We start from the raw sequence: 12,222 nt of genomic DNA on the forward strand, positions 1-12,222 counted from the left end.
GTAATGTTGATTGGGCCCTTCTTCGGTTTTTTGGCCCGTTAAAGATGACGTTTTATGTCATATTCATTTAACGTGACTTTTTTGTTTCTAGTTAGAAAATAGCAATTTGGAGGAATATTTAGTGTACTTTGGGTTTCTAGAAAAGAAGAATAAACGAAGACGAAGACTTAATCATGTCTTTGTTGACTATGTTAAAAGACTATCGATTACATTGAAATTGTGCTTATTATATTACGTTGCTTCGAGTTTATATCGAAACTGAAGAGAAACAGGCAACAAGTTATGTCGCTACCCTTTTAGAATTACAAAACTTAATCTTTTAAACTACATTGATAAATTTTAAAGTCGTAACAATACAATGCATAAAATGTTGAACTCAGTTAAGTAGCTCCACATCTATCAACGCGAGGAAATTAAAAGTGTCAATATAAAAGATATATTTACACGTTTATATTAAAAGTTACGAAAGAATTAATTTGCAAAAATATGAAGTATAAGTATCGATTCATAAAACAATAAATTTTCTTCCACATATTTTAATTTATTTCTCTTTTTTTACCACATCAATTAAGAATATGTTTCATGTGATAGTGATACCACATAATATTACATGTTAAGTTACATATTAAATGTTAACACAATTAAACATTTTTCAATATTTTAATTAGCAGTTTAGCATGACAATTTTTTTTAACGGCCAACTAAGTAACGTCGGGTACTGCGTACGCGGCCGCCATTGGCTAAAGGTAGCCTGAGCCGGCCACTAGTCCGGACGGACGGAGCCCTAGCGGTCCACCTATTAAGGGATTCACAGGATAAACCCGACCCTCACGCCCGCCAAACGGCACGACAGCGAGGAGCCGGTAAAACCGGGTGAGATAAGGATTCGAACCCTGGCAAGCCAGGGTTATCCCTCATATCTCCCATATAAGTTGGTGATAGTGAGGTTTGAACCCCCTACCTCTCACTTATAAAGTGAGTGCTCTACCATTAAATCACAACCAACTTATTAACATGACAAATATTAGTAATTATTATCATTATTTATAAGTTTATATATAGTTAAATACTTAGATGTAACCTTTTGGTTTTTTGGTGTGTTTAGAATTTTCTATTTATATAGTTATTTCCTTACCAAGTTTTAAACGTTTATTTTATAATAAAACTAGCTGAGTATCCGCGCAATGCAGCGGGGTGTGCACGTAACTCGACATTGAACGTATAGTATGTATCAGTACATACGTCATCTGATGAAATTGTGCACATGTAGCCCGAAATTTGACACGTAACGCGTGCAAAGCCAGTTGCGTGTAATCGAAGATTGAACACACATAATCGGCCCGGAATGCACGTTACTGCCATTAAAACATGCTTAACCAACACCACGCGTGTAATGCATAACGATTATCGCTGCATGGCGCTATGTTGAGCGCTTACCAAGATTTGGTTATGTGCGTTACGTGGTGCTGATCACGCGTTTATCGGCCTCGGTACATGTAAGCAACGACATCTGCGTAACCAGCGACGAAAATCAAGTAGCAAACCCGAAATATACAGTAATTCAAATAAATCACTTTTGTAAACCAACCCGTTTTGGCCCTAAACCCGTTCCGACTCGACATTGGTCTGACCTGGCCGCTATCTACTCGAACCCGAACCAAATTAACCATTTTTCTTGTATCGACGTATTCTGACCCTATTCCACTTTTACAAATGACCCAAGCTCACCTGACCCGACCTGCTACCAGTTCTACACGGTAATCGCGTAACATGTTAACTTTTAAAAATTAAAAAACTATAGCAATACCATACTCAAATTAAAGAGAATAAAATACTCATTTTTATGATGTAGTTATTTTAAGAAAAATATTAACGTGTGAAAAGATATAACCATTAAAAAGTCGAGGGGTAGTTGGTTTTGAATTAGGGGGCATATGTGTAACTATTATCTAAATTTATAAAAAAGGTAGTGAAGTTGAGGGACCAAAGTTATAAGTATATTTTAAATAGATGAAAGACTTAATTACCCTTAATTTTTATATTTTTGATGCATTTTGTGTTGTACATGAAACATTGAGTTTGTTACCTCTTAAAATTTAAGAGGTCCCTCACTCATGCTTTATATATAGAAGATATAGATTAGTTATTATTAATGAAAAGACATGGCTTTTTCTTTCTAAACCTAACTCAAATCCTACATTGCCATTTACCGCCAAAAGTGGCACGAGTGAAGATCAGACTTGGGTATTCACTAGATAACCCAAAACTCAAACTCTTACCTTTAGGCCACAAGTGAGGATTAAATAGTATTGTTATTACATTATTAAAAGCTAAACTTATCATTTCTTTTTTCTTTTTTTCAAAAAGGACCTTTTATGAAGGGCTTAGAATTCTCCCACATCACTAGAGATTCTCCCACGCTATTTTTTTCTCTATACGGTTCGTATAGGGCTATACGGTCGTATAGCACCTGAAACGTGTGTCGGAAGTTTATCTGTCATTATTTGTAGTGTCTTGTATAGCCCTTATACATGCCGTATATGCTTATACTGGTCGTATCAATAGACAATTTTTTGAACACAAATTTTTGACAACCATATATTTATATGATTTATGACTTTTAACATTCTATAAGATCGGCACGACGACGTACTCCAAAGTTAGATAAAATTTATATTGTTTTTTTTAGTTAAAAAAGATTTTTATTTTTCTATTGTTTTTTTCCTTTTTCTGTTTTCTAATTGGGTGTTTGTAGTACATGTGACACAAAGGACAAAGCAGGCATTAGAATCGGTAGATATTAAGCCACGTGGCCGCAGTGTAAGCAAGACAAAGACTATTTTGATAGAAAATAAATAAGTTAATGGTCTATGGTCACTTTCATATAATTTCATAAAAACATTTATTATGTCTATCATCAACCATTAATTCAACCCGGTTTCAATAATTATAAAACATGTCCGGCAATAAAACAAACTTTCTAGCAACCAATGTGGTGGTAGTAATGGTGCCATTGGTGGCACAAGGCCACCTCACCCAACTCCTCCACCTCTCCCGCCTCGTCTCGTCCTACAACCTCCTTGTACAAGTCCCCTGACTGTATCCGTCAACTCCACTCTCGCCACCAGATCTCTGCCGATAGCACCAGAATCCAATTTCATCAATTCCCAACCCCTCCCTTCATCTCCCCACCACCCCACCCACCCATCCCATTCCCCACCCACCTCCAACCCTTATTCGACTCCACGGTTCATCTCCGCCATCCAACGACCAACCTCGTGTCATCTCTCGCACAAAAAGCTAAGAAGGTCGTTGTAATACATGACCTTCTCATGTCTTACGTTGTTCAGGATGTTGTATTGATACCAAATGCGGAAACTTATCTTTTCCATGCGCCACCAGCTTTTTACAGAGCCTGTGGACTCTGGTAGAAAGTTGGTGGTGGACTGTTCCCAGTTGAGTGGGAACTGATGGAAAAACTTCCGTCTAAAGACGGGCTTTCTAGTCCGGATTTTATTAAGTTCCTAACTCTTCAACAATCTCATATGAATATTTACGTTGGGGAATTATACGATTCTTCAAGTGTAATCTAAGGGAAATTTATTGAATATTTAGAGAAAGCGGAGAGTGGCGGGAAAAAGAAGATATGGGCACTAGGACCGTTTAACCTGGTCCGGATTTCGTCTGACACGACGGATTCAACGAGCCGTAACAAATGCTTGCAATGGCTTGACAAGCAACCAACAAATTCGGTTATTTATGTGTCTTTTGGGACGACGACTACATTTAGCAAAGAACAAATTAGGGAGTTAGCGCTCAGGTTAGAGAGAAGCGGACAAAGGTTTTTGTGGGTGGTTCGGATTGCAGACACGGTTGGTTTTGAAGAGAGAGAGGTTGACTTGCCAGATGGGTTTGAAGAGAGAGTGAGGGGTCGTGGGTTGGTCGAGAGGTCGTGGGCCCCACAATTGGAGGTATTGGGACATTTTGCGACGGGCGGGTTTATGAGTCACTATGGGTGGAACTCAAGTATGGAGAGTATGTCTATGGGAGTACCAATGGTCACGTGGCCAATGCACTCTGATCAACCGAGAAATGTGTTTTTAATAACGGATATTCTTGGAATTGGCATTGCGGTGAAGAATTGGGAGCATAGACATGAGTTGGTGAAGGCTAATGTAGTTTCTGATGCCGTTAAGAGGCTAATGGCTTCGGAGGATGGGGCGGAGATGAGGCGAAGGGCGGAGAAATTGTGCGGCGAAGTGAAGGAATCGGTGGCGGAATGGGGTGTACGTAGTAGAGAAATGGATTCATTCATTTCTTATATATGTTCATAGATTATAAGAAACAAGCAAAATGAAGTGTTTTTTTTTTTTCTTGAAAACTTGTTTTATGGATTCTAAAAGCATTTGAAATGCTATATTATGAAGTATAAGCAATTTAAATATAGGTGTCACATTCATTTAATGTGAGTTGTGACATTTTTGTTTCCATTTAAAAGAGAATAATTTGGAAGAATATTTTAAAAAATGTGCTATGTATCTTTAAGAAAGAAGAATAATGCCATCCATTGTGTCATATGTGATATGTGAAATGTGAGCACACATGCATTTCGAGTGTTTTTCACATTTAACATTCAAACATATTGTTGTGGACATGTGGTCTGGTGAAATGTGAATTATGATGATTTCAAATGGAGATAAAATATTGTAAGTATTATAATATAAGTCCTAATTTATGTTAAAAAATATTGTATTAAATATAATAAATATTAAAAAATATCAGGCTCACATCACAAGCCTTCGCGTCCACCAGGGCTGTCTCCGAAATTTAAATACCTCGGCCGAGCCAAAATAAAAGGGCTCGTAGGTCTTAACGAAAAGTTTTAATTCGCTAATGTACAATGATAAAACTTTTATCGATCAATTTATTATAAACAGAAACCATTATGAGCATGTAATTATCTCATAAACCATTGTAAATAACCTTATTTTAGCACAAAAAACATATATATGTATATATATATGCAATGTGTATAAAAAAGTTTGTGTCCCGGCCGGTGGTGCGGCTCGCACACCCTCCGAGGCTTCCCTGGCGCCCACACCGTGATGGTGTTTCGTGCTAAGTTGGGTTTCAGGTGTGTACAGTTACCATTATGAACCAAGACGATTCCGACTGAACAACATGGTACCGGTATCATTATTGTCGAAACCGATATCAATATTCGTTACTATGGTTTTCACATGCAATTAATTGTGTTCAAATTTTTTCCCCTTAGCATCCTTATATAAACTTTATTGAAAATGGAACATTATTCAAATAAAGGTTATATGATATTTTTTTGTTGATTTTTTTTCGTTTAAAGTTCGCCATTCTATCTTTTAACATGCGTTTTAACAATGACGTTAGTTTTTTGCATTTTCAAATTCATTGTCGCGAAGTATATTTTTATCTACATTTCGATTATCACAAAACAAACGTCACAACGGACAAGCTTAATTTTGAATTTTTGCTAGTTTTAAATCTAATTTGTTATATTTCATGCAACTTAAATAAAGGTGTGATATTGATTGGGGCTTTTTTCTGCCCATTTAGAGATAGGAACCGGGTCATGGTCCAAGGTCAAATCTCTTGAGTCTTTATAGATATCTTACATTATATTCACTGTATGTCTGCATGTGACAATTTTGAATTTTAGTTTAGAAAAAAACTGTAATTTGAAACTAAATTTATACAGTGTTTATAGGTTTTTTTGAAAGAAGAATAAATTTTTTGTTATGATGTTTTTGCAATATGCTTACTATAACTATAATTAAAGTTCTAAATGAAGTGTATCATTCTTGTTATTTGAAACTGACTAGCTAGCTAATAGTTTGTGAATCAATGCGGTATAAACAAGCTAGCATTCGAGCCCAAACCTGAATTATAGCTCATATAATGGACGAGAGTGAGTCCAAGATTCACATCCTAAACTTAACTAGACTCACAAGTTTAAATGTACGTATTGTCTCATAAACAAAATATGTTTGTTGGTTCATTAACAAATACGTAATTACGTAATTATACAGATAATTATACAAAAATATTAAATACTGTATATTTTTAAATATAACAATAAAAGATGTAATAAATACTTATAAATAATTTACTACATATTAAATAAATGAATACAAGCATAGCCGAGTTAAATCTTTAAAAATTGTTGATGATCCAAAATGAAGTAGTAGACGTTAGCTTGATACAAGCCAAGCACTAGCTCAAATCTCAATCACTCTTAATTTGTCTAACGTCAAGCTCGGTTCAAGTTGTTTACATCCCTTAACTATAACTATCCCTACATTTAGGTTTAAACCAAGCTCACGCATGGGTATTAAAGCATTTACGCCCTTTTCTTTGGCCTCATCATGTTCCAAGCACATAATTTTTCAACCCGCAGAATAATGAGTGAAGACAATCATGTATAATGATTTTACACCAATACGGGTACATGACCCTTGCCTAGGGTTTGCACCAAAAGACGAAGCACACACTATTCAACACAAATCCTACCTAATCTCCACACTCGAGAGAATATACGAGTGACTCACGTAACTAAATATTTGTAGAATTATAGTATGTGTTAATGTTACCGTTACAAGTAACTATTAACCCATACATCACAAATGACGATCACTACCCACTATTCAATAAATAAGGTGACTTGTAAAAAAAATTACATTCCTTGTCCATTTGAGTTTACTAGAGTTATGCAAAAACACATAAAGTCAACTCAAAACACTAGCTAACCTTTTCTTTTACCTGTTTGATCTGGTTAAATATATAACACCAAAATTGACACATTAATAACCACACGCATCGTATTCATCCTGAATTTTACTTCGTTTTAAGTCTTTAAAAATGATTGAGCCGCCCATGTTTATTTAAGTCCATTTTTACAATAAAATAAAATAAAATAAAAATCACACAATCCAAATCATAACCTAATAAATTAATTTAAAATTTTAATTGTTTAAACCTGATACAAAAAACATTTTTACTTAAGGCCCAAATTTTTTCAGTTTCAGCCTAAGGTTTATTTTCGATTTTCGGGAACAACCTTGATTTTCACCCCATGGATTAACTTTATTAGTCTAAAATCAAATTTGATTGCAAGAACACATTCGAACGTGGTTTAAATACAATGCCATTTTAGTTGATGTAAAAGTAAACAAATAAAGAGAAAAGTTTCAAACATTTTGTGCATAATAACGCCATTAAAACGGCTAGAAACGAAAAAAAAAAGTAAATAAATATTAAAGGGGCCATTATAATTTATAAATGTCAAAACAGATTTTGAAATTAGTGTCATATTGTTGATGTCTAATTCAGATACTGATTTGAATGTTTCAAAGTTGAACTTTAGCATGATTTGAAGGCTTATGAGTCCTAGCTAGTATGAGTGACACAAATCATTAAATCATAACCGAATAACTGAACACAACAATAAACACTTGATCGAAATAACATAATCGATTGAAAATCCCACTGTTTGGTTATAATATTTGATAACCAATTCAGTTATTGTTATAACTTGTATGCGCATGAATAACTATAAATCCATCGAATTATATCGACAATAAACTTGATAGAAAGCGGTTTATTTCATTTATATTGAAAAAAAGGGTTGCAATACATCCTTAAGTTTAAAAAACATAAATGGATCATATTATAGATTAACTAAATAAAGGGAAAAAAGTGTCATTTGAAAAAAAAAATAATGAAAAAAATGGTTATAAACAGGACTTCAAGACCATTTTAAAAAATGACTAGTTTTTCTACTATTTCCAACCGGGTATAAATCAGTTTCCGTCAAGCCAAATACAAATCGGTTTTAACGACTAGGATCCCAAACCGGTCTAAAACGGCAAAAAATGTTTTCTTTACTGGGCGGATTACTTTACAAAACAACACTGGATCATGAACCAAATGTTTGTGCATATCTAGAACAAGTCCATCTGCCTCTAAATGTACGTTTTATGTATCATTTTAATCGATGCATTTCTATTCTGACCTGTTTACAAAACAACAACGTTGATCTAGCATTCAACAGAATGTATATACACGTCTCTATTATACTCATATAGTTTGCACACTATTGTATTTGACATAAACGGTTAAACCAATTATAATAATAATAATGTACTATAATATAATTATATAAATGTAACTATCTAATTAATAATTAATGATTCATCTTTTTTCATATATAGACAAAGTAACTATTCTACCAGCATTTGAAATATTGCGCTCCCAACGTTCAAAAAACGACAGAGAGTTGAAGTACTCGTGAAATCAAGCACATGTGAATCCATTGAAAGTGAAGCTCCACCTCATTTTTCAAACATTTTTTTACTTTTCACAACCATTTTTGCTTTATTTCATTTTAAACCCCAAGTTTATATATTTCTCAACAAAAGCCCACACCAAAACAATCATTCTATATTTGAATATGAAGCTCCAGTCGGTTCAGTTTGATTATAGGGGCTTAACCATAACCAATGTTTGGTTATTAAAGACTGTTTAATCATAACTATAATTGAATGGTCAGTTAACCATAAGGTCAATTAACCGTTGGTTTCGGTTAATTGTCCAATGTATTTTTTTGTTTTTTTTCTTTGTTTTAGTTGAAATTAGTTCAGACATAGTTTTTCTAAGCTCAATTTTGAAGTTTTGAACCTAAAATATACCGATTCCAAGCTTGGTTATAGTGTTCGAAGCTGCGTTATAGACAACTGAAACATAAATTTAAATGTTCGAAAGCTGAAAATAGAGGTATACAAGATAGAAAAAGAGATATAATTTAAAAAAAAACATGAACATACAAGGTTCGGTTTACATGACCAAATAGTCGATTAATCATATTCGCTTAACCATAACAATCAGCTTTAATCGCTTTAGGTTAATTTCAATTAATGGTTCGATTTTTGCTTAGCCCTGATAAAAGATACAGCTCAAGGAAACTAATGTGACCGAAAACTTCATGCAAAGACACAAATTAAAAGTTGTCTAAAGTATGAGGGTGCTAATGTTATAACAACTTGTGATCCCCATACTTCTTTCCGATGTCATGTCCCTGTTGTTCCTATAAATAAGGGAGACATTCTCCAAAACAATATTATAATGGTCTCCCTCTGTCACTCATTTTGATCACCCCACTAACAATTATCATCATTATACATACCTTCTTGTTGAAGTGACCAAATATATTTAAACCATATACCCCCCCCCCCCCCCCCCTTTTGACACCTTTTTTATCACCTTTCATTCTTTCAAATCAAATTTCACATTCAAAACCTCATTTTTTCCACCAACCAAATCAAACCCACTTCCAAAATGCAAATTCCTAAATGGGTTTTCAAAATCTTGATCATTTTCATCATTTTCATAGTTTATCTCTCTGGGTTGTCAGAAGCCCAAATATGTAATGAAGTAGATAGGGCAGCTCTTATTGGGTTCAAAGCAAGAGTCTTGAAGGATACTACTGGTATTATGTCTTCTTGGGTTGGTAAAGATTGTTGTGATGGAGGTTGGGAAGGTGTTCAATGTGATCTCACTGGGAGAGTAACACAAGTGTTGTTACAAAGACCAGTTGATAAAGATAGTGGTATTTACATGAAGGGTACACTTTCTCCTACTTTAGGTGATTTAAAGTTTTTGGAGATTTTGGTTATTAGTGGTATGAAGAGGCTATCAGGTACAATCCCATTAAGTTTTTCGGGTCTTAAACGTCTCACACAATTTGTTTTAGACGATAATTCAATCGAAGGAACCATCCCTTCGAGTTTAGGCCAATTGTCATTACTCCAAACACTTTCATTAAGTGGCAACCAACTAACCGGCCCAATCCCGCCCACTTTCCAAAGGTTAAACAATTTAATAAGCCTAAACTTAGCAAGAAACTCACTCTCGGGTACCCTCGGTTTGGGAAACCTGACTCCTTTACAGTATCTTGATTTAAGTTACAATATGTTATCGGGGCCGATTCCAGGTGGTTTAGGCCAGTTGTCAGATTTGGTCTACGTTGACCTTTCTAATAACCGATTAGCGGGCCCCATACCCGAATCATTTACCAACTTGCATAAGGTTGTAGACTTGTCATTGAGCAACAATTTGTTGACCGGTTCGCTCCCACCATGGATAGGGCGGCTCAAGTCTCTTGCCAGCCTCAATGTAGCCTTCAACCAGCTCGTTGGTCGACTCCCGGAATCCATCTCGCAATTAACCAACTTGTGGTCCCTTAATATATCTAGAAATTTGTTTTCTGATCCTTTGCCTAATGATGCAATATCTAATGGTGTTCCTTCTTTATTGTCTTTGGACTTATCTTACAATAAGTTCAATTTAGGAACTATTCCAAAGTGGATTACAACCAGACAGCTGCAAGTTGTCAACTTGGCAGGGTGTAATCTTAAAGGATTGTTACCAATATTTACAAAACCAGATTCAATCACATCAATAGACCTTTCTGACAACCATTTTACAGGAGGTATATTAAGTCTTTTTCAAAACATGTCCACTTTGCAAAAAGTCAAAGTGTCAAACAACCAACTGAAAGGGAATTTATCTGAACTCAAGTTGCCAAGTGGGCTCGCGGTACTGGACCTCCACTCGAACGAACTCTCGGGCACGCTCTCGGGGCTGTTAGCGTCAACTGGCCGTGTTGACCGGTTCTTGGAGACGGTTGACTTGTCAAGCAATCAAATCACGGGGACGATTCCTAGTGCAATCTCGAAGCTAGTCGGACTCAAGAAGTTGGACGTTTCGAGGAATCGTATAACGGGTATGATTCCACCGAGTTTGGGGAGTTTGTTAGATTTAAAGTGGTTGGATATTTCACACAATTTAATTGGCGGGAAAATACCAAGTGAGTTGTTGGTGATCAAGAAATTAGGGCATGTTAATTTCCGGACGAACAAGCTATGTGGAGAAATCCCACAAGGAAGACCGTTTAATATATTCCCGTCGGCTGCTTACGCGCGTAATCTTTGCTTATGTGGGACGCCACTACCGCCATGTAAGCAAAGTTAAACGAGTTAGTAACCGGGCTGGGCCAGCAGGATGCTGACTCATTATGTTATATGTCTTGGTTTATGTTTATAGTTTGAGCATTAGATTAGATGATGTTATCTTTCTCTATAATAATATGATTACAACAAAGATTTATATAACAAGATTAAGCCTTTGTTTGGTTTCTTGAGGCTGAAGAAATATATCATTATCAGTATTTCAGTATTTGATACTGCCATCCTGTAAAGCAAGGGGAACATGTCATATTTTCAAGTGGACATTATTGCATTAATATATGAAATTCTAAAGGTGACAGAAACTAAAGAAGATAGCTAGCAAGTAACAACATCATTATCATCATTTCATTTTCCATAATATTCAAGTTGCAGCATCACTAATGGTCACCAAAAACTTTTTATAAAAATTGTTCTAGAAGATTAATGTCTGTATAACAGCTAAGACTTTTTATAGAGCAGTGCACCAAACAAAAGGTACAAGCAATTGCAGATTAATAGTGAGCAAAGGCAGGATCAAAAGGCTAATCTGTAATATTTAAGTCCAAATTTGAATGTGCTTTGTCTATTATTGGCTTCTTTTGTACATTGAAAATTGAAAGCAAAAGAATTTAAACTGATAAACAGATATAACATGCCAGACTAAGTTAAAATAATTATAAAATTATAATAATGTCTCTTTTTTTTCAATTAAAACTTCTCTACACCTTATTTTTGTTGGCCTCAACCAGATAAATATAAATTACAGAACAACTTATGTGCATGCAAAATTTGAAAATTTTGAATAACTTTGAGACAAATTTCTGTCAAATGACTAACTGTACAACCATGGGCCTAACTAACTCAAACTGAAGTCAACACAAGTCAACTGTAGGCTACACAATAATACAATACACATCTGTGCAGCAGCCTAGTTAACTACATAAATTATTGAAACTGAATGAAACATCCAAATAGAAGCAAAGTGACCATTTTTGTTTAATTTTTGGAATGTGCGGTCATTTATATGTATTATATTAATGATCCATGTTTGTTAATTGTTATCTTGGACTTTTTAATACAAGCTAACTGTTTTATAATAATAAATAACATGTTCAAAACTGCCGAACAGCCAAAACCGAAACTGTCAAACAGCTAAAACTGGCCAGCTAGTCCCACCCGACCA

General features: G+C 35.0%; 1 protein-coding gene and 1 pseudogene across 1 annotated transcript; both read left to right on the forward strand.

The window, feature by feature from the left end:
* The first annotated feature begins 2,956 nt into the window (after positions 1 to 2,956).
* LOC143602612 (zeatin O-glucosyltransferase-like) lies at positions 2,957 to 4,334 on the forward strand (annotated as a pseudogene).
* A 4,637-nt stretch (positions 4,335 to 8,971) lies between these two features.
* On the forward strand, positions 8,972 to 11,197 carry LOC143602603 (uncharacterized). The gene has a single exon (XM_077079653.1). It carries the CDS (start codon positions 9,370 to 9,372, stop codon positions 11,062 to 11,064), a length of 1,695 nt encoding a protein of 564 aa, XP_076935768.1. The 5' UTR covers positions 8,972 to 9,369; the 3' UTR covers positions 11,065 to 11,197.
* The last annotated feature ends 1,025 nt before the right edge of the window (positions 11,198 to 12,222 follow it).

The sequence above is a fragment of the Bidens hawaiensis genome, unplaced genomic scaffold (assembly GCF_021521415.1).
Source record: "Bidens hawaiensis isolate Kalapana, Puna unplaced genomic scaffold, B.hawaiensis_p1.1 tig00059197_1, whole genome shotgun sequence".
Lineage (NCBI taxonomy): Eukaryota > Viridiplantae > Streptophyta > Magnoliopsida > Asterales > Asteraceae > Bidens > Bidens hawaiensis.

What these genes read in the sequence shown, in the direction of transcription:
- LOC143602603 (XM_077079653.1), top strand. Translation starts at nt 9,370, where the DNA reads ATGCAAATTCCTAAATGGGTTTTCAAAATCTTGATCATTTTCATCATT.